Genomic DNA, 19,587 nt, shown 5'->3' with positions numbered 1-19,587 from the left:
GCGGCTAATCTGTTGCCATCTTCTACGTGCTCACATTTGTATGGAATTGCTCCCTGTGGAACTGCTCCATATGCAACTATACGCTGTTCTCCGTGAGCATGGTCCCATCAGGCCGCGTGGAATGCCCCCTTTTTTTCTTCGCTAGTGGCGCTCCCCTTTTACCCTGTGATAGTCGCAATTTACACATAGGAGAAAGCATATACCCCCCAGGACGAACTCTCAACACAAGAATGGTATAGCTCTGAAAGGCAACGAAGAAGAACACCTCTTCTCCGGCACAAGCTCTTTACCCCATCACACTTATACTTCGGCAAAAATCAACTTCAGAAGAAATGAACGAAGATGGATCGAACAATTTAATCATAGAAGATGTAATCCGAAAACATATTGAAGAGAATAAGGAACTGGTTGGGAAAATAATAAAATTTAGAGACAGGATACCACTAGTAGAGTATAAAAAAAAGGATGATGAAATGTACATCTGCTCAAAGTACTATTTTATAGGTGATATTTACATTAAGGTGAAGAAGAGGAACGATAAGTTTAGGCTCTCTTTTGTGGGGAGTAAATTGGGCGATGAGGAGGAGCATCTTGGCCTGTCAAATCCGGAGCAGTTGAATAGAGAGGTGGAGAGCAGTTCCATGCTTATTGATAAGAAGGATAGGTTGGGGGGAATGCCAGGGGAACACGAAGATGTAGACAAGCTACATACAGAAGTATCCAGTGATAAGCCGCGAACGTACGCAGACAATGATGAACTGAGTGCACAAGAAGATACGCACGAATTGTATACAGAGCTAGATAACGAAATTATAAATGGTGAGTTAGAAAAAGAATTACTGAACAGAGATTTGTGGAGTCAAATGTCGAACATTCATTTGGACAGAGAAATTCTGAACGCAGAGTTATACAACCAGGTATCGAAGACAGATCGCGGAAATTGGGTTCTTTCAAAATTCAGGAAAAAGAAATATATCATTATTTTGAGTGGAACCTCAGGGGGAGGTAAGAGCACTCTTAGTTGCCTACTGGGTTTTTTTTTGAACATTCGACGGATTCTATCGACAGATGTGGTGCGTGAAATTTTAAGAAAATACAAAATGAAGGATGACAAGTATCTTAAGTTTTCAACGTATGAATCTTGGAAGGTTAACGAGAGCGATGATGATGGGGGCGTTAGCTCTAGTGCAAGCCGTGGGGGTAGCAGTATAGGTGCTGAAAATGGTGGGGGAAGCAGTATAGGTGCTGAAAACGGTGGGGGTAGTGGAAGTAATGATCACCCCGAAGGAAGTAAAGCAGAGAGTGTAGAAACGCGGCTAAGAAGGAAGTGCATCGAGAACTACGCGAAGCAGTGCGAATTACTGTTCACCTACATCGATGACATAATTAATGATCATATAAGGAGTAACGAATCCATCATCATTGAAGGGGTTCATCTAAACGCAGACATGATAAAGAAATTTAACAAAAAATATCCAAACAGCATTATCTATTTTTTAGTATATATAAATGATAAGGAAACCAGTATTCAGAGATTTTCAAGCAGATCTGTAGATTCGAAGACGGAAGAAAATAAGTATATAAAAAATATTAACTATATTAATGACATACAGAAGTATTTACTGGAAAGAACCAAATGTTTGAATCCGCCAATTAATTATATTGAAAATATAGACATATATAATTCGCTAGAAAAGGTCCTTCGGATAATTTATTCATTTGGTTAATTTTTTTTTTTTTTTTTTTTTTTTATATGCGGGGGTAGAAAGGCACTGGCGCTTTCCACACACGCGTGCTACTTAACATGGCGACAAAAATACAAGAAATAAAATAAAAAAATAATAAAATGCGTGGATTGGCCTTATTCATTTTCTCCCTCATTTGTACAGTTTTCCCTCCTTCTCTGTGTGTCTACGCCCGTGATAGAGTATTTTCCTTCTCCGCCACTGCCACGCTTCCTTCATTGTTTAGTCCCTTCCAGATCCAGAGCGTCGTTGTTTAATTTCCCAATTCGTTAGCCCTCTAGTGGACGATTGTTCCTGCGTTTGAGTATTTGGTGTCCAATCGCCACCACAAGATTTGCCTACTTATTTAGCTACCAATTTATCTTTTTATTTATTATTATTTTATTATATATTTTTTTTACGTGTACTCGCCTTCACCCTCTTTTTTTTTTTTTTTTTTTCTTCGATTCGTTTACCTCATTTGTACAATTAGAACAAGGCTTCATTTCGTATCTCCCCCGTTTTTTACGTTCATTATTTTTACCATTATTATGTAATTGATAATTTTTTTTTTTTTTTTTTAAATCCACTCTGGAATTTTTTAATGTGTAAAAAAGAATATAATCAAATGGAGCACTAATGAACTATGTAGATTATCCTTATTGCAATTTTTATTTTTTGAAAGTATAGGAATGTGCTATGGTATGATGGTAAATTCCCCTCTTTTTTTTTGTTGTTGTTGTTGCACGGGAATGGGTATGTTTCTCAGTTCGAAGAGGGCTAAAGGAATGAACGGCAGGATGGTTGCTTATGTTGCACTGAAAAGTCGTAACGGATTTCCATTTGAGTAAAGGATGGTTATGTAAAAAACTGCTTAACAGAATTATAAAAAGGAAAAGCGACATATGTGTACTTAATTTTGCATCATTCTTATGAGCTTCTATATTTCGTCGGATTTTGTGCACATTTAAAAGATGCCCTTTTGGAAGATCCTCCTATGGATGTATTTATCACCCCAGTGGAAATTAGCATACGCAATAAAATAATCATGCATTGAGGCGACACTTTTCCAGATGACATCCTTTTTTTTTTTTTTTTTTTTTTTTTGTCTCCACGCGAGAGAATTGCTGAGGAGAGTTTATAAGCGTCCGAAATGTTCTCTTTGAATAATTTTAATATATCAATATTTGTGCGTAAAAAAAAAAAAAAAAAAGAATTAAAAAAAATTATATTTTGGAAGGCATATATGTGAGGGATATGTCCAATCAGGGAGGATTAGTATTTACTGTAGCTGCTCAAAATTTTGCATTTCTCACTTGAAATGTTTATACCCCGGCCGTAAGACTCGTCACCCGTTCAGTTGTCCTAATGGGTGTGCCTTTCTACTATGCCTAGTAGGATTTAAATATTTACCTGATATATTTTATTATTATTATTTTTTTTTTTTTTCCCTTAGCACGACAGCAAAATTGGCACATGATGAAATGCACAAATTTAAACCCACCTTAAAATTGTGTAATACAATCTTGTTTGGTGAAGGACTAAATGAAACTCCGTGTGGCGTTTCGCATAACCTTTTGGGTTTCCTCCGTTTTTTTCTCCCATGTTATACTTTTTTTTTGGCGTTTATCATACTTTTTTTTTTTTTTTTTTTTCTTTTCTTCTTACCATTTCGCGCTTGTTTATGTTTTTCTAGTTCTAGTCAAGTTTCACTTGGAAGGTAGCTTCCTCCTGTATTCCTGATTTTTTTTTTTTTTTTTTTTTTTTTTTCAACTTATAATGTACCCTTAAAGCTGCAAAGCGAATATTTTGGAAGAATTGACGCTTACGAAATGCGTCATTCGTGTAAAAATTTTTATTCAGCATCGAGTATTGTAATTGTGAGGGTGCGGCCATGCTACCAGACTAGCGTTCGTACATGCGTACCCCATTTGAAGGACAAAACGAGCGTTATGTTTGAACCTGAGAATAAGGGACATTGCCATGGTGGGCAACATAAATAAAATTCGTCCCTCTTATTTCTTTCTTTTTCTTTTTTTTTTTTTTTTTTTTTGTATGATTATTCTGTTTATGCCTCATATTCCCCCTTGGTAGATTAGTGCATCCACCTTGTGTAGGAAGAAGGCACAAAAGAGTTTAATCACACAAAGGGGGGGAGGGGATTTGCAGATACACGAAGAATCTATACATTGGAGAAGGTTCACATGTGTAGTGACATTTTGCGCACTTTCGCGTGGAGGCTATACTTGCACATGGAACAAAGGGTTTTCCCAATCGTTACCTTCACTTGCGCATGAAGATATACTCCATTACCTGCACACCCATTACAAGCGCAGAACGAAAATTGTGACATTACAGAGAAGCGCGCACAGTTTGTCCTTGCCTCGGGGGAAGCCAACGGGCAGATACCAACGGCAGATACCAACGGACGGAGGCCAAAATGATGCCCAAACAAATGGGAACAGAAAAATATGAGAAAAGCAAACTCCATAATAAGCAAAATGGGAAGCAAAGGAAAAAATTTCCGAAAATACTGGAGGATAAATATGTAGAAATGTTAATATCGAAAGATGTGAAAGGAAAAAATAGGGGAGGCAAAAAATGTGGAGCTTGGGAAGAAAAAGGAAAAACAAACAAGTACATTGTACACCTGCAGAAACTGTACAAGGAGTTCAAGTTTGAGGAATGCTTAAATTACGGATTAGAAAATATCGAAAAATTAGAAAAAAAAAATTATGTAGGAAAAATTGAATTCTTAAAGATTATAGGAAATGTTTATTTTTATTTAGAAAATTATAAGTACAGCTCCCTTACATATATCTTGCTGTCCAAATATTTGAACAGAGTCTCGGATAAGTACAAAGTAGAAATCTGTTACAATGCTGGGGTTGTGTTTATAAAATATTTCTTGCAGAGCAATGACATTACTTACTACTTGAATGCCAAAACTTCATTTCATTGTTCCATGCTCTATAATGAAAATGGCAGTAAGCACTTTAATCCAATTATTTATGAAAATACTGTAAGCATACTAAAGCGGCATTTTCCCTTAGGCGTAAAGGAACAGGTGAAGGGAATGAAAAATGAGAATAACCTTTTTCCTAATTCGTCCGATGAGAGTATTTTTTTGGAGAGTGGTACTGATTTGACAGTTTGGTCTGATGTGAATGATAAAGTGGCGAAGCAAGAAGGGAAGAATACCCAAGGGGAGGATCCCCAGACGAAGGTATTATCTTCCCTTGGAGACTCCAAATCGTGCACACTTAAAGGCGATATGCACAAGGGGGATAAAAATTCCAAAGAGAGAAAAGGCAAAAATCAGGATGATGAAGAAGACATTTATTTTGACTCTAACAACACAGAAACTTTTTCGATTTATGACAACAGCGTTGATATGCGAGATTCCGTCTTAAGGAAAAGTGAAGCCTTGGCGAAGGAGGAAAAGACGCACACTGAAGGAAGGTCCTCGAACATACAGATGAAGGAAGATATACAGGAGAATACAGTTCAGTCAGACCATAAATTGGTAAACGTATCAAATGAGGGAAAAAACATGACCAACAATTTTTGCAACAATTTGAAGAATATATTATTTAGAAATCCCGTAAAAAGTCTCTTAAATAATACCTCTCGCCCATTTGTGAAAAGCAAATCCAGCAGTTTCTTAAAAAGTACACCAGGAAGTATCTTAAAGAATTCTTCCTACAAAATTTTGAAAAAATCATCTGGTAGCATCGTTGGGAATTCTCCCATGAATTTTATCTCTAAACCTACGGGGAATGTTGTGAGGAGTTCCTCTAGCAATTTTTTTAACAGCAACGTGGGAGAAAACACTTTCGTTGGTTCCCCAATGTGCATGGTTAGAAGCAATGAAGGCAACTTTGTGAATAATTCTTCCTCCCAGTTTTTGACGAAAGATTCGTCCTACAATATTTCTCCAAGCACGCCTCGCTTTTTACCAAGTCATTCTACCTTGAACCTTGCGAGCAATTCGCCCATCAGTTTTGCAAATAACCAGACAAACATTCTGCAGAACAAGGCGTCGACAATTTTTGGAAACAATTTCCCGTACAAGCGAATGCCACAACAGAAGAGCATTATAAAATGTATAGAAAGGAGTACCGATGGGAGGATCCATCAAGAAGGTCCTAAGGCCTTGTCTAATTCGAACGAGTGTAAAGCTCTTGAATATATGTCACCAATTGAAAATGGTTTATTACAACATAAAAGGAGAAAAACTAATCAGGAGATTCCTCTTTCTGCTTCTTGTGAAAGGAATATCGGAGTGAGCAACGATCTTTTTCTGAGATCGAAAGATAATAAAATGTGCACTTTTGATTACTGGCGTGTTAAGGAGAAGGAAGGCATAATAGACAAGGTTAAACAAGACGCAATGGGACATATGCTCCTGCAGAAGACCAAGAGTGGAAGTTTAAGGGAGGAAGCGCAGGAGGGAAAGTCGCAAAGGAGTAAAGCGAAAAAGGAGGTGATGGAAGAAGGAAAAGTGGAAAGAGAACAGATCCAAGATGAGACGCACAGAGAGGAGAATCCCAAAGAGATGATGATCAAAAGGGGCAATGTTAAAAAGGATAAAGACAAAAAAGGCAAGACAGGGAAAGGTAAATCAAGAAGGCCGAATACCCTGTTCGATAAACTGTTTTCAAATGAATCCTTTAATGGATCCCTTCTTCGCAGAGTAAGGAAAGCATGCAAATTGTATCAGACCCGTTTGATGAATGAATACTATCACATTTATTACTTGAAAAACAAGAAGAAAAAAGTGAAAAAAATTATAAAAAGAAAAAGAATTGCGGATTTCTTTCATTATTTATATGAAATATGTAAAAAAAATAAGCACGACTTTTTGATGAAATTTGTTGATCAAGAGAAGCGCAGTAAAGGGGTATCCCACAGAAATGCAACTCGACAAGGAGCAATGAAGAAGGGAATGCTCCCGAATGATAAAAGGACTTTGAATCGGAGAGAAATAAAATTTTGCACGGGGAAAATTAGCCCCCATGAGTGTAACGAAAAATTGAAAACGTTGGATAAAGGTGAAATAAGTAGAGAAGGCACCAGGAAAGGAAGCGTGCTCATCCCATTTGCAGGAGGTAGAGACCGCTGTGTGAAGGAGGAGGGAATGGGCAAGGCACCACACAGTCTACGCAATTACGAAGGAAGCTCTGTAAACCTTTTAGAAATGAATTGCATAGACAAAGGGGGGCGCAAAAAGAAGCTCCAATATGAACAAAGAAAAAAGGTGGACATGCAAAGAACACCTCCCTTCGACTTATCCCGTTTTGTCAATCTGTACAGCCAGATCAGGAGTGGCCAAAACCAGGAGCGCGGAGAGAAATATCAAAAGGAAAAAATGGAAATTGAGGAAATAATCATTCTAAGTATTAACAAAATAAATAAAAAAAGAATCAGAGATAAAGTAAAGAAATTAAGTTCTTACAACAATTCAATCCTCTCTAACATTGGAGATAAGTTCATTGATGACATGAACGAATTATTTCTCATAAAAAATTACGCAAAAATATTAAAAGGCCTCAAACGAAATGACAACATAAAGCATATTTATTATCTATATGAAAATATGTATGCCATAGATAAATTCGATCATATTAATGGGAGTAATTTTTTTAACATTTCTCATTTTATTATCGACATTTTATTGTTGAAACAGATAAAAGAGAAGGATTATTTGAAGAAAAAAATTCACAAAATGAAGTATTCCTACCAGAATTATTATGCCATTTATGACTGTACTGATAGCGGAGCTCTTTTTAAGGACATCCTCCCGCAACTTCTTATTCCTACCATTAAAGACACCAATAAAGATGATCCTAAAACGTTGTCTTCCCATATTATGAGTACAGAGAACTCACAGAAAAGCCTCAATTTTTTGCCTTCCATTTTTAAAGATAAAAAAAAAGAGGTTGACTTGAACGAACAAAATGATTCATACATTAACGTAAAATTCAGTTCGACTACCACTATTAATAATAGCGATACCATTTCGTACACAAATCAGAAGAAGGAGGAACTGCTCGGGGAGAGAATGAATGAGGTGTTGTCTGGCGAAAAACATGGCAGTGAGCAAGCCAGTAGAGGCGGTACTAACTCGTGTTTGTCTTTAAGAAACCATGATAGAACATCGGTGAAAGAAGATGGTGTGAAGAGTGGCACAGGCGACACGAGTGATACGACATATGGGAATAAACCAATTTTGCGTGATTTCTTGAGCATTTCGAGTAGTAGTCAGCGTGGCGAATCCAATGCCAGTAGCATAAGTTGCATGGCGCGTGCATACAAATGCGAAATGGAGAAGGTGTACTTGGAAATGAGTAAGGAAGAGGAGGGAATTTTTGACGTGGAAAAGTTTTACGAACACATGAATGTGTCAAATGCGAGTAATGACGAAGATAGGATAAGGGCGGAAGAAGTTATCCTGATGCTCTTTTATCACTACTGTAATGGGGGGGGTGACTGTAATTCTAGCGTCAGTAGGGACCGCAACGTAAGTGGTAATTGTGGTGTTGAGTATACCATAAGAAGGGCTCTGTTTAAAATATTTTTCTTCTTCATAAGTAACGGTATAATTAATAAGAAGAATTTGCACGAGTACGTTAGCTTTTTACGGCTATACCAATTTTACCTGGACAGTATTAAATGCGACCCCTTGATCTACTTCTACCACAACATTGAAAAGGATTCCGAGAAAATAATGGACTCCATTAAAGGTAAAGCAGTAATTCACGATGATTTCACTTCCTCCATCATGTTGGATAATTATCTAAATGTGATACACTGCCATTTGTACATGCTCAAATTGTTGTACAAATCTTATCTGAATAAGTTAAAGAGGAAGCACACATACGATAAGGTAAATTTAGAATTCATGATTAATCACACCTTTAGCATATTAAATTATCTCCTAATTAAGTACAGCTATGATGAACGTGGTAGAGTGGTTAGACGACGCGTGGTCTTCTTATTTTTGCAGTTCCTTTATCTGAACTCCAAATATTATTTTAAAAATGTAACTTTTTTTTTGAATAAATATGACATAAACTATTTGATTAAAAGCGAAACAGGCAATTTTTGTAAAATAAATGCGGATCTGAGGCGCGCCCACTCCGTAAATGAGAACACAGAGACGGAGGGACCAAATGGGGAGGGAGAAAGCAAGATTGAAATATATGATACGCAGAAGGAAATGGGAGAAGAAAATGCAAAAAGGGGAACCATTCCTGGAAAGGGAGAGAAAGGAAGAAGCAGTGAAGAGGATGGCATATTGGATAATCAAGGAGATGCTAATGAAGAGGGTTATTATTACTGTGATGAGGAAAGAGTAGGAGGAGTAGAGGAACTCCTCTATGAGGGGATATCAAATATAGAGGAAGAACAAGACAGAGGGAGAAAATGCAAAGAGGCACTGATGGAAAAGGGAGAAAACCAATGTAATAGGAAGGATGCATTTGTAGATAAAGAGGAATGGAAAGACGAGTTTGTATCAAAAAATGAACAACTTAAAAAAGGAAAAAATAAAACGCACAATTCATCTATAAGCAATATGAACAAATTTAAAAATGTATTTACAAAATTGGATGAAAATGTGAATATAGCCTTTTCTTCATTTTTGAAATGTTACCATAAGTGTTTCTTTATATTAAACTTACGATTACACGAAAATGACATGTTCAGAAAAATTGTGTGGAAGGTGGCCCAGCGGATTGTAACATACTGTAATGATCTTTACACCATTTTAAAAATAAAAAAAATACCAATAAATAGAAGCTACAATTATGTGTTTGAAGAAATTAATGATAATTTGTACAGGAAGAACATTTTTTTGAAGCCTTCCTTTTTTAAGGTTTTAAGGGAAGATAACTACGTTAACAGGATTTATGGTGTGCATAAAGAATATATAGAAAAAGAGGGGCGAAGACGAGTAGCTTCTCATGGCATGGAGGACTTAGACCAGAACGACGTACTAAACATACTAATAACATTTGCCAAGTTTAACAGAGCAAAGTGCCAGAGGGAAAAGATGAATAAAAAAAAAAAACAGTTCATCTTCCTCCTACATTCGTACAAGTATATAAAGAAATTCATTTGCAAAGAACTGAAAGAAAATAGCATCCTAACATTGTACCGAAAGGCTAAGCGGCTGGATGAAAATTTTAACCAAAGTATTGATTATCTTCATTCCCTGTTTGACACAAGACTTTGTTTGTTGTCTCTTGATTTCGAGCTGCAAAATATTATTATCGAATTTTTAAATCGGTGCATGGAGTTTGTCCAGCAATATCAACAAGAACAGAACCCACGGTTTGTGATAATCAACAAAATGATGAATGTGTACAGTTGCGTTTTTTCTCTTTTTTATTTGCGTCTGAATACCTTCTCCGAATTTCACACAAATAAATTGTTCAAAATTTTGGGCATTGAAAAAAATATTTTTTCATACGATGATCAGGCCACTTGGCATATGCTGAACCTTTTCAATTTTGTAAATTTTAGATATGGCTCTTCCTACAGATTTTTGAATAGCATTTTTACCTCCTTCCACGTTCTGCTTAATGTGCTTGTGAAAATTGACATTCATATGGAGATGGACAGGAAATGCATAGGGAGTGGAAGGTATAAAAGGGATACGCAGATAAGCTCAGAGGGAAATACATATGGCAATGCGATGCGACAGCGGAATTATGAACAAGTACAAAAAATAATAGAAAGGGAAAAAATGAAGAAGGAGAGGAGGACAGGATTGTCACAATCAATGCATGGAGTGCGCTTTGGAAAAGGAATCATTTACAAAATTGTAAAGGAAGTGAAAAAAAAAGTTACCGTAAGTGGAAAACTGAAAATAAAAAATAGCATTTTCGAAAATATAATTGGGAAGAAAATGAATAGATATTTTGTCAACCCTTTTGGGGAAGAAGTGCGCACGAAAAAATTGGAGCGCCGAGTGGGTGAATTGTGCAAAGAAAAGCGGATGGAAAAAGTGGGAGTTCTGTTCAACAGCACGTTCTGCGGAGAGGAGAAGAGCCACCTCGGGGAGTATTGTTCGGATCCATTGTCAACAATTCACACCGAGACACAGGTAGAAACAATCGCCGCGGTGGACAGGTGCGAAGTCAGAAAGAGAAGAATCGTTGTGAGGGCCAAGGGGGGGATGTTTCATATGAGCCAGTTCAAGCACAGCAACCGAAACCAACGTATATTACAGAGCTATGGAAAATTAAAAAAAATAGAAAAAAAATTGAAGAGAAAAATAAACAATGTGTGTTTTTTTAAATATATTGCTGTGATAAACAAGAGTCAGAATAAGATTTACACAACGCTCAGTCGTACTTGTGCTCATATTTTGTTCATACTTATATCAATTTTGCACATTGAAAATTACAACATTTTGCATTTAAGAAAGAACCAAGATTTTTTCATAAACAATGATATATACAATACGTACTATCTATTTTTGCACATTTCCAGTAGCATCATTTTGTTGCTTTCGTCTGTCTTAAAAATGTATTTGCATTTTAATCCTTCTGTGAGGCTAGATGGAGGTGAATATACTGAGCGGAAGTTAGATCAAACGAAAGGTCTGACTGCCATGGCCAAGATTGGTAAGAGTGCACCAAATATCCAGGATGAAGATGGTATAGCCATCCAAATGGAAAGTGAAGAAGGAGGTCAAAGATGTAGGAAGCGCCATTTACCACAAGACGGATGGGCTAACCAAAATTGTAGGATTGCTAAAATGAACAATCACACAAGAGACAATAACGATGGGAAGTTCTGCATCCGACAAAAGGAAGAGGAGAGCAACAAGGGGAGGTACCAAATTTATCTAGAAACCCTGATAAAATTCAGCTCCATGAACATTCTATTAATGTCGAAAAAGAAATACAATAAGAAGAATAAAATGAAGAAAAACAAATATATATTTATATTTTGCAATATAATAGAGAATTTGTTGCAAAATAGTATGTTTTATGTGGACATTTTTAACAGCTGCAAAAATAAGGACATTTTAGAAATGCAGGATGTATTTTCCAAGGTAAGCAAATTGTGCAAGGAGAATAACATAATGGATGATTTTATGAAAATTAAAAATGAACTAATTTATCATTCGCTATTTAAGTACATTCTTCAAGAGGAATATATTAACCATTTTAATGTGGACAAAAATGAACTGTACAATATGAATAAGTGTTCGTTAAATTTATTTTATTTTTCTTTAAACATTTTGCTAACCACTTTTAACACGGACATTTCAATCCATTTGGAAAGGAGCCTACATAACATTCACCATTTTAATCACGACAAATTGTATTATGAGTTTGTTTTAAATAATGTTAAGAGAACTGTTCGTTACATTAGAGAGAGTTCCAAGTCACCCTTTAACTGTATCTTTGCCTGTGTTTTGTACTATTTAACTAGATGGAAGAAGGAAAGTGGGAAAATGCTAAAGGGAAAGAACAGTGAGGAGAAAAATATCCTCTTACGAAGAAACATCTCCAACCAGAGGTTTGCCTCTTCCCACAATATGGAAGAAGTGAAGGAAAACCTATTTTTTAACTTGTTTTCCAAGGAACAATGCACAGATGATACTGCGATAATGGGTAGTGTTAATAATAACTGGAAAGGCAAGGAGGATAGCAACTCCAAATTTTATATTCACCCGGGTGAAGATTCATATGGCATATTTAAGAGGAATGAGAAAATAATCCCAGGGGGTGATAAACATGTTGAAAAAGAAACTAGCCACTTGAAAGTGCACCAAAGGAATGAAAGGAAAATCATGATCAAAATTGTCTATGATATGATAAGCCCCTATATGGACATAAAAAACATCAAGGTGTATAACAGAATCTACAGAAACAACCACACGATTAATAGCCTTATTAACATTTGCTTCTCATTTTTGTTTAACAATTTCCTATTTTTGAAGCCTGTTTATCCCTTCGACATAGTTCCAAAGGAGAAGAATGAAAACGAATCATGTGGAAAGAAAATAAGAAGAACAAATTACACGCTTGACATATTTAGCATGAAAATAAGTGATATAAAGGCAGTGGAATTGTTCCTGTCGCTGTACATTCATAAGTACATGCAGAGCATATGCCTAGATGTGAACAAGTTGGTTGATTATAACACCTACATGAATCAGTTTTTTTGGGTATCCAACAGGAGGAACATAAGTGTCTCTTTCCCCTGTAATGACTACACGTATTTGAACTACGCCGCGCGTAATGTGTACTACAAGTTTAACGACTACAACGTTCTACAGTTTTTGATAAATTTTAAAAAATCCAAAAGTGAGGGCAAGGTAAACCATTGCAAAAAAGGGGCAACGTCCATTGGGCAGGCGCGCGCATCTGGGCACGCATTTTTTCTTTACCCGATGGAAACTTCATTCTATCACTTTTCTCTATTTACTGCATATATGTTTACGCCTTCCCCCCTTTTAGGAATTCATGATGTCGTTCGTGAAAGCATTCGAAAGGATGATCTCCCTAGACGAGGAAATAAGCACAGATTACACAGATCCCCTGATGTACAACGTGTACTTAGATTATCTGAATGATCTGTTCCTGAATGATGACTACTACTATGTGTGCTTCTATGAGTACATAAAGAACGTGTATCTGGAGGAGAATGATGGAGAGTTCCATATTGAGGACATGGATTGCTATATAAAAGAACTTAATGAGATAAACCCGTACAAAATAAAGGAAGAAATGAAGAGAAAATTTGATGAGTACGTGCAGAAAAATTATCTACTTCTAACGGTAAGGAAGAACAGAAGGAGAGGAAAGAGTATGTCTTGCGAAGATGACATGCGGCAGGTTGGTAAAGACATAGGAGAAGCAGAAAAGAAGTTAATTAGCAATGGTGAAGAAAGAATAAAAATTGTTCTGAACAATAACCCATATCACTTCAAAAACATGTACAGGGCGTACAGAAACCGATTGTTCAAACTTGTAAACAAAAAAAACATTAACTACCTAGAACTAATAAAAATGCTAAATATAAAACCGTACAATCATTTTAGCAACATGTTCTATTGTTCGTTCATTCACATTTTAAGCGAAGTGAAATATGATTACAATAAACATTACAATTTTAATATAGGAAAAATTATGGATAAATTAAATATTGGATTGAAAGCATCTTTTTATAACAACAAAAATGTAATTCTCTACTATTACACATTTCAGCAATATTTTCATTTGTACAAATTTCTAGAAGATAAATATTTTTCTGAATTTGTCCTTCCAGAATATATGTTATTAAATATTACCTCCAGATTTGTTAATAATTCTTTGTACAATACAAATTTGTACCGAATTTATTGCTTTTTGAAATTTCTGTACATTCGGAATGTGCTTAAGCATGCAGACATTTTGTTGAATTTTCTGCTTTACGTTTATTATAAATATTTCCACTATCATTATAGGGGAAAGGATGAATTTTCTCATCATTTTATTGATTTATTTTTGAGCATTCATGAGGAATCCTATAATAACAGCTTGTTGATCACGGAGCTTAAGGGGAAGGACAACTGCGTGGAGAACAACCTACTAGGTACAGGTAACCTTCTCGAGAAAAATCCACTTTTAGGTGGAATTCCCGTTGCCAACTCTGCGAAAGAAGGACCACATGGAGAGAAGATAGACAGAGAAGCGGCAAAGCGTGACGACACAAACGGCGAAATAATCACATCAAACGAATTGCACAGCGATGATAATGACCAACTTAACAGGGGTAACGAAACACAAAGCGCATACCAAGAGATTAACAACTATCACCTGGTGTTGTCAAATTCGCAAAACAGATTTATACATCTTTTATTTTTTAAAATATTAATAAATTGTGTCAAGTCCAAAATTAACATTCTGAATGCGAAAAACCTCTTCAACAATCTGAACTTTTTCATTTCTTCTTACGTTAAATACTCTCTCACTTACACATTTGAAGAAAGAAATACAGCCTTCCTGGATGCCCTAAGACATAAGTATTCGTTTTATAATTTACAGGCAGTGAAAAAAAATTTGAAATTGTGTATTTACTTAAAAAATGTCTACCTTAAGCGGGACCTATTTAACAGCGACATTTTATCCTTCCTGAACATAGAGTGTGGTATGAAGAAAGCTAGTTCTCCGGGGGGGTTATCCAGGAAAAAAAAAAAAAAAAGAAATGCCAACTTTGATGCACCCCAATCGATGAACGACCAATTTTCTACCTCCCAAATGTTGGAGCATGTTCGTAAAGGACAATATTCTGCAGAGACGCTACAAAGTTGCAGCGGGTTGGAGTATCGGAAGGATGAAAATGTCAATAGGAAAAGAACAATCGGTGACAATGTTCTCCATGTGCATGATTTTGAAGGGAGCAAGAAGAACGAAATGAATAAGAAGATGAAGTTACTTTCTGGAGAGGCATGCCAAATAGAGGAAGATGAAGAACCTAACTGTAAGGAAAACTGCTTGGATAATAATGTAGCTGAGATTTTGACAGACGAAGGGAACCAAATTATTGGTATGCAAACCGTGAAGGTAAAAAGGGAGGTGGAGGAACAATACTCAAATGTGGAAAGAACGAACCCGATAGATTCCTTCGAAAGTGGAAAGAAGGAAGAACAAGAGGAAGAGGAGAAAAAGAACAATCCCCATGAAGGAGAGACGAATGACCAAACCTTCTGCTTGGACATCATGGAAGACGTAAAAAAGGGATCTCACATCAAGGAAGACCTGCAAGCGAACCAAATTAAAGTAAAAAAAGAAGAAATGAGCGATGGAAACGATACCAAGGTATCCATAGATTCCTTAACCAATGCAAACATCTTGCGAAAACAATTTTTTAAAAAAAGAAGTACCAAAAAGGTTTCAAAAAAGTACTACATTAACATCTTAAAGTTTTACTTAGCAAATAGGGCGCAAGGATATGCTCTGAATTATTCAGAATGTCAGAAGCTGGAAGATAAATCAATTTACTTGGTGTTTTTATTTTTAGGAAAAATTTTTCAATTCCTCTTTAATTCACTTTTATCAGAAAGTCGCCTTCAGACCGATGAAAATAAAAATCACAAGAAAAGAGAACGAGACATGAAGGCAGACGTGAAGGATGCGCCCGAATGTGTCGAAGGCTCCTATACGTATGAAAATCTACTTCTGTACTTTATGCTAATTTCCATGTGTCATTACGCAGACAGTTTAATATTTCTAAGCATTCACTTTTTGGATCTTCACGAAATCAGTTCCAAGCAAAGCATCTCACTGCAGGGTAACTCCCAGCAGAGCAGTTCTCAGAAGGGTACCTTACAGAACCCCTCCTCCGTGAATGAGGGAAACGCGGCTTTGTCCCACAAGGAAGAAATGAACACGTATAATCTGGCAGATCAAGAGGAAAGGAATGAGCAGGGTAATGAAAATCAAAGCGAAACACCCGACATTCATATGAAAAAGCTAAATTATTGTGAGAAGCTACAAGTTGAGAAGAGCCCCGGAAAATACGAAGACAGTAGTAACAACAGTCGAAATGGCTGTGAAAACAATTTGAAGAAAAATAATTTGTTTTTGAAGCCTTCGCTAACGAGCACGAGGAGTTATTATATGTGCAGAAATGAAGCAGTCTACATTATTAATGAAGATAAGGAAAGCACACAAATGATCATTCCGTTGTATAAATTGTTGGTAACTCGATTGAAAATTTGCTTGTATTATCCCAAGTACTTTTTCCTGGCTTCACTTTTTAACTACAAATATGACACAAGGTTGTCGGATTATCTGCTGAATTATTTGAAGGATCTAAATTTAAGTGAAGGTATTAAATATTATACGTACGATTTGAATAATAATGGCAAAGGTTCTACTGTTTTGGGACTTGATGGAGATTGCAATGGAGGTGTTGCGAAAAGGTGCACCATGGTGGACGCACTGAGTAAGGGTCAAGAAGCTGACCACTTGGGGGATCACCACACGAGTGGCATAAACCGTAATGAGAATAACGAGGGAGAGAATGGAGAAAGAGAAGCAAACATTTCAAGAAATATCTATGACCCCCTCGACGAGGCGCACATGTTAGATCATAACATGAAGAACCCATCGACATATAACGAACATGCAAAAAATGGCACCTTCCCGTTTATGAAGGAAAAACAAAGTTTGAGCATGTGTGTGAATTATTACACTCATTATCACGAAAATGGAAACTCCAATAACTGTAGTTTTCCATCTCATTACAATTCATCCAACAGAATGGAATATGATAATGCAAACATGGACATGGAGCTGACGAAGCAGAAGCACAGGAACCATGTGGAAAATACTCTTCCGTATGAAACGTATGAAAGAGAGCTGAACGAGAAGGACATGAGCGAATTCAATTACAATGTATACAAATTAAAGGTCGTAATAAAAAACATCGAAATTAGGTACGAAGATGTCCTTAACGATATAATTGAAGGTCTAAATTTCATAGCGGAGAATAAAAACTGCGGAAATTACAACTCACAAGCTGCTTACCACCTCTGCATCTATTATTTTATGAGAAAAAATTACACAAAGTGTATTCATTACATGAAATTCTTCATCAATAAGGGCAATTTTAAAATTTGGCAGAATGAATCCTTCAATCAGGATTACTATAACTTGTATTGTAAAAGAGTCCAAAGGAGTGAATTTATCTTCATCAAATATTTCACCATTGTTTTAGAAGTTAGTAAAAACGTTTTGAAGAATGTCCTAAGGAAAATTTATGAAGAAATGTTGTGTGAACATGGGAATGTGGTGAAAGGGAAGGAGTTAAGAAGAGGGGGAAATATCCCCTGCGTGGACGACCCACAACAGGGGGATAACGCATCATCCCGCACGGATAATTTCCTCTGTGCCCATTTGAGGAAATTCCTAGTAGGTGAAAAAGTTTTAGAATTATTTAAGGAAGAAAAGGAAGAAGAGGCAGCGTCAGAAACTCCAGTCAAAAATGCAGACGAAAGGAAAACGGATGACAACAACCAAGCGGATGGACAGAAAACGGAGGAACACAAAACGGAGAAACACAAAATGGATGAACAGAAAACGGAGGAACAGAAAACGGAGGAACACAAAATGGATGAACAGAAAACGGAGGAACAGAAAACGGAGGAACAGAAAACGGAGGAGGACAAAACGGAGGAGGACAAAACGGAGGAACACAAAATGGATGAACACAAAATGGATGAACAGAAAACGGATGAGAAGGAAACAGATGAAAACAAAACGGAGGAACACAAAACAGATGAGAAGAAAAAAGATGAGAAGGAAACAGATGAGCCAAAAGAAACCAACGTAAATGAATATAAGGGTTCCCCCAATAAGGAAAACGAAAACGGCACGAAGGAAAGGCCCATCGAGGAAGACATCACAAGTGAGAAGAATGACCCACCTCAGGTGGCAGAAGCAGGTAATAGTATGTCCAACCAAAAGGAAAACAAAATTGGAGAAATCGAAAGTAAGTGGATATATTTAGGGTACGACCATTTGGATCACTTAAACGAAATATATGACATATTGAAAATTCTCTTCGAAATTTACATATACATAGGTAAGACAATTAAAAGGTTTAATGACTACAAGGTGTTGGAAGAAGCAACCGTCATATACGGTTCCAATATTTCAGTAATTAATGTTCTTTTCAAAATAATTACCGAACATTTATGTTTCATTTTCGAAGTGCTCTGTTATTTTACTCCACACATTTTGGTTTATCCAATCATTTTGTTATTCGCCGGTGATAGGGTGCTTAGTTGTACGGTCTCAGAGGAGAGTTCTGAAAATGTTACGGAAACTCCTCCTAAGAGTAATACCACCCCCGTTAGCAGTAAATACACGTATTTAAAAAGAGCCACAAATAATGAAGAATTAATATACAACAGTTCATGTGCATCACTAGACTTGAGAATATTTAAACTGTTCAGAGAATTTTTAGCGAATAAATCTGCCACAATACCCGCCAACCTATCTACAAGGATGCACAATATCTTCCTATTGACGTGTAAGAAAGTTTTGTATTACCAAAAGAGCGAACAAGACATAATTAAAAACTTAAGTTCGTACAACAAGAAAGGAAACAGAAAGAAGAAGGAAGGAATAATGAAATTTGTAGAGAACGCCTTAAATAGAAATAAAACAAAATTGTTCGAATTTTTAAATTTATTTAAAAATGGAAAATTATTAAACTGTACCAACTATTTGAACTGTGAAGATATTAATTTTTTAACAAGCAAACTGAATTATAATTCCAGCTGTAAAGATATGAATAAGAGTAGGCATGTAATTCATTTGGACAATAATAATGTCGACAAGACAACCTCTCAGGTAGATAAAGAAAATACCATTTCTACTACGAACGATGTGGGGCATGAGCTCTCACCGGATGCTAACACGCCCATGTTGAGTAAAAACGATTCTGTGGATGAACAGAAAAAGAAACAATGGATCCTTTATCATATAAAATTAAACAACGATAAGAATATTCTCCTCTACGACGATTATGATATCTTTAACAATATTAAAACGAAAAATGAGGCATTAAATTGTGTTAACTCTATTTTATCGTATAAAAATTCTGCGGCCAAAAAGGGAGAAACGTCTAACCTGAAGAAGCGGAAGGCCACGGATTCGACTATAACTGATGTGAAGAACGCTATACGCGAGCGAGACTTAAGACGGCTTAATAGGGAAAAAAGCAAAGTTGTGTAGTCAAAGTGGGGTGGGAAGTAAAAGAAGCGGTACGATGATAAGTCTTCTATATGGCGTACCCCTACGCGTGGCCCATTGTCTATGTGTTTTTTTTTTTTTTTTTTTTTTTT

General features: G+C 36.3%; 2 protein-coding genes across 2 annotated transcripts; both read left to right on the top strand.

The window, feature by feature from the left end:
- Nucleotides 1-332: 332 nt before the first annotated feature.
- On the top strand, nucleotides 333-1,727 carry PKNH_1408900 (nucleoside triphosphate hydrolase, putative; the record flags this gene model as incomplete). The annotated part of the gene is made up of 1 exon (XM_002261942.1): nucleotides 333-1,727. The coding sequence occupies one exon, from the start codon at nucleotides 333-335 to the stop codon at nucleotides 1,725-1,727; it is 1,395 nt and encodes a 464-aa protein (XP_002261978.1).
- Nucleotides 1,728-4,164: 2,437 nt separating this feature from the next.
- On the top strand, nucleotides 4,165-19,477 carry PKNH_1408800 (conserved Plasmodium protein, unknown function; the record flags this gene model as incomplete). The annotated part of the gene is made up of 2 exons (XM_002261941.1): nucleotides 4,165-13,065; nucleotides 13,208-19,477. The coding sequence occupies 2 exons, from the start codon at nucleotides 4,165-4,167 to the stop codon at nucleotides 19,475-19,477; spliced, it is 15,171 nt and encodes a 5,056-aa protein (XP_002261977.1).
- Between the last annotated feature and the right edge of the window lie 110 nt (nucleotides 19,478-19,587).

Source organism: Plasmodium knowlesi (assembly GCF_000006355.2).
Source record: "Plasmodium knowlesi strain H genome assembly, chromosome: 14".
Taxonomy (NCBI): domain Eukaryota; phylum Apicomplexa; class Aconoidasida; order Haemosporida; family Plasmodiidae; genus Plasmodium; species Plasmodium knowlesi.
The sequence above is the reverse complement of the archived record's forward strand: the minus strand, read 5'-3'. Positions and strand labels throughout refer to the sequence as shown.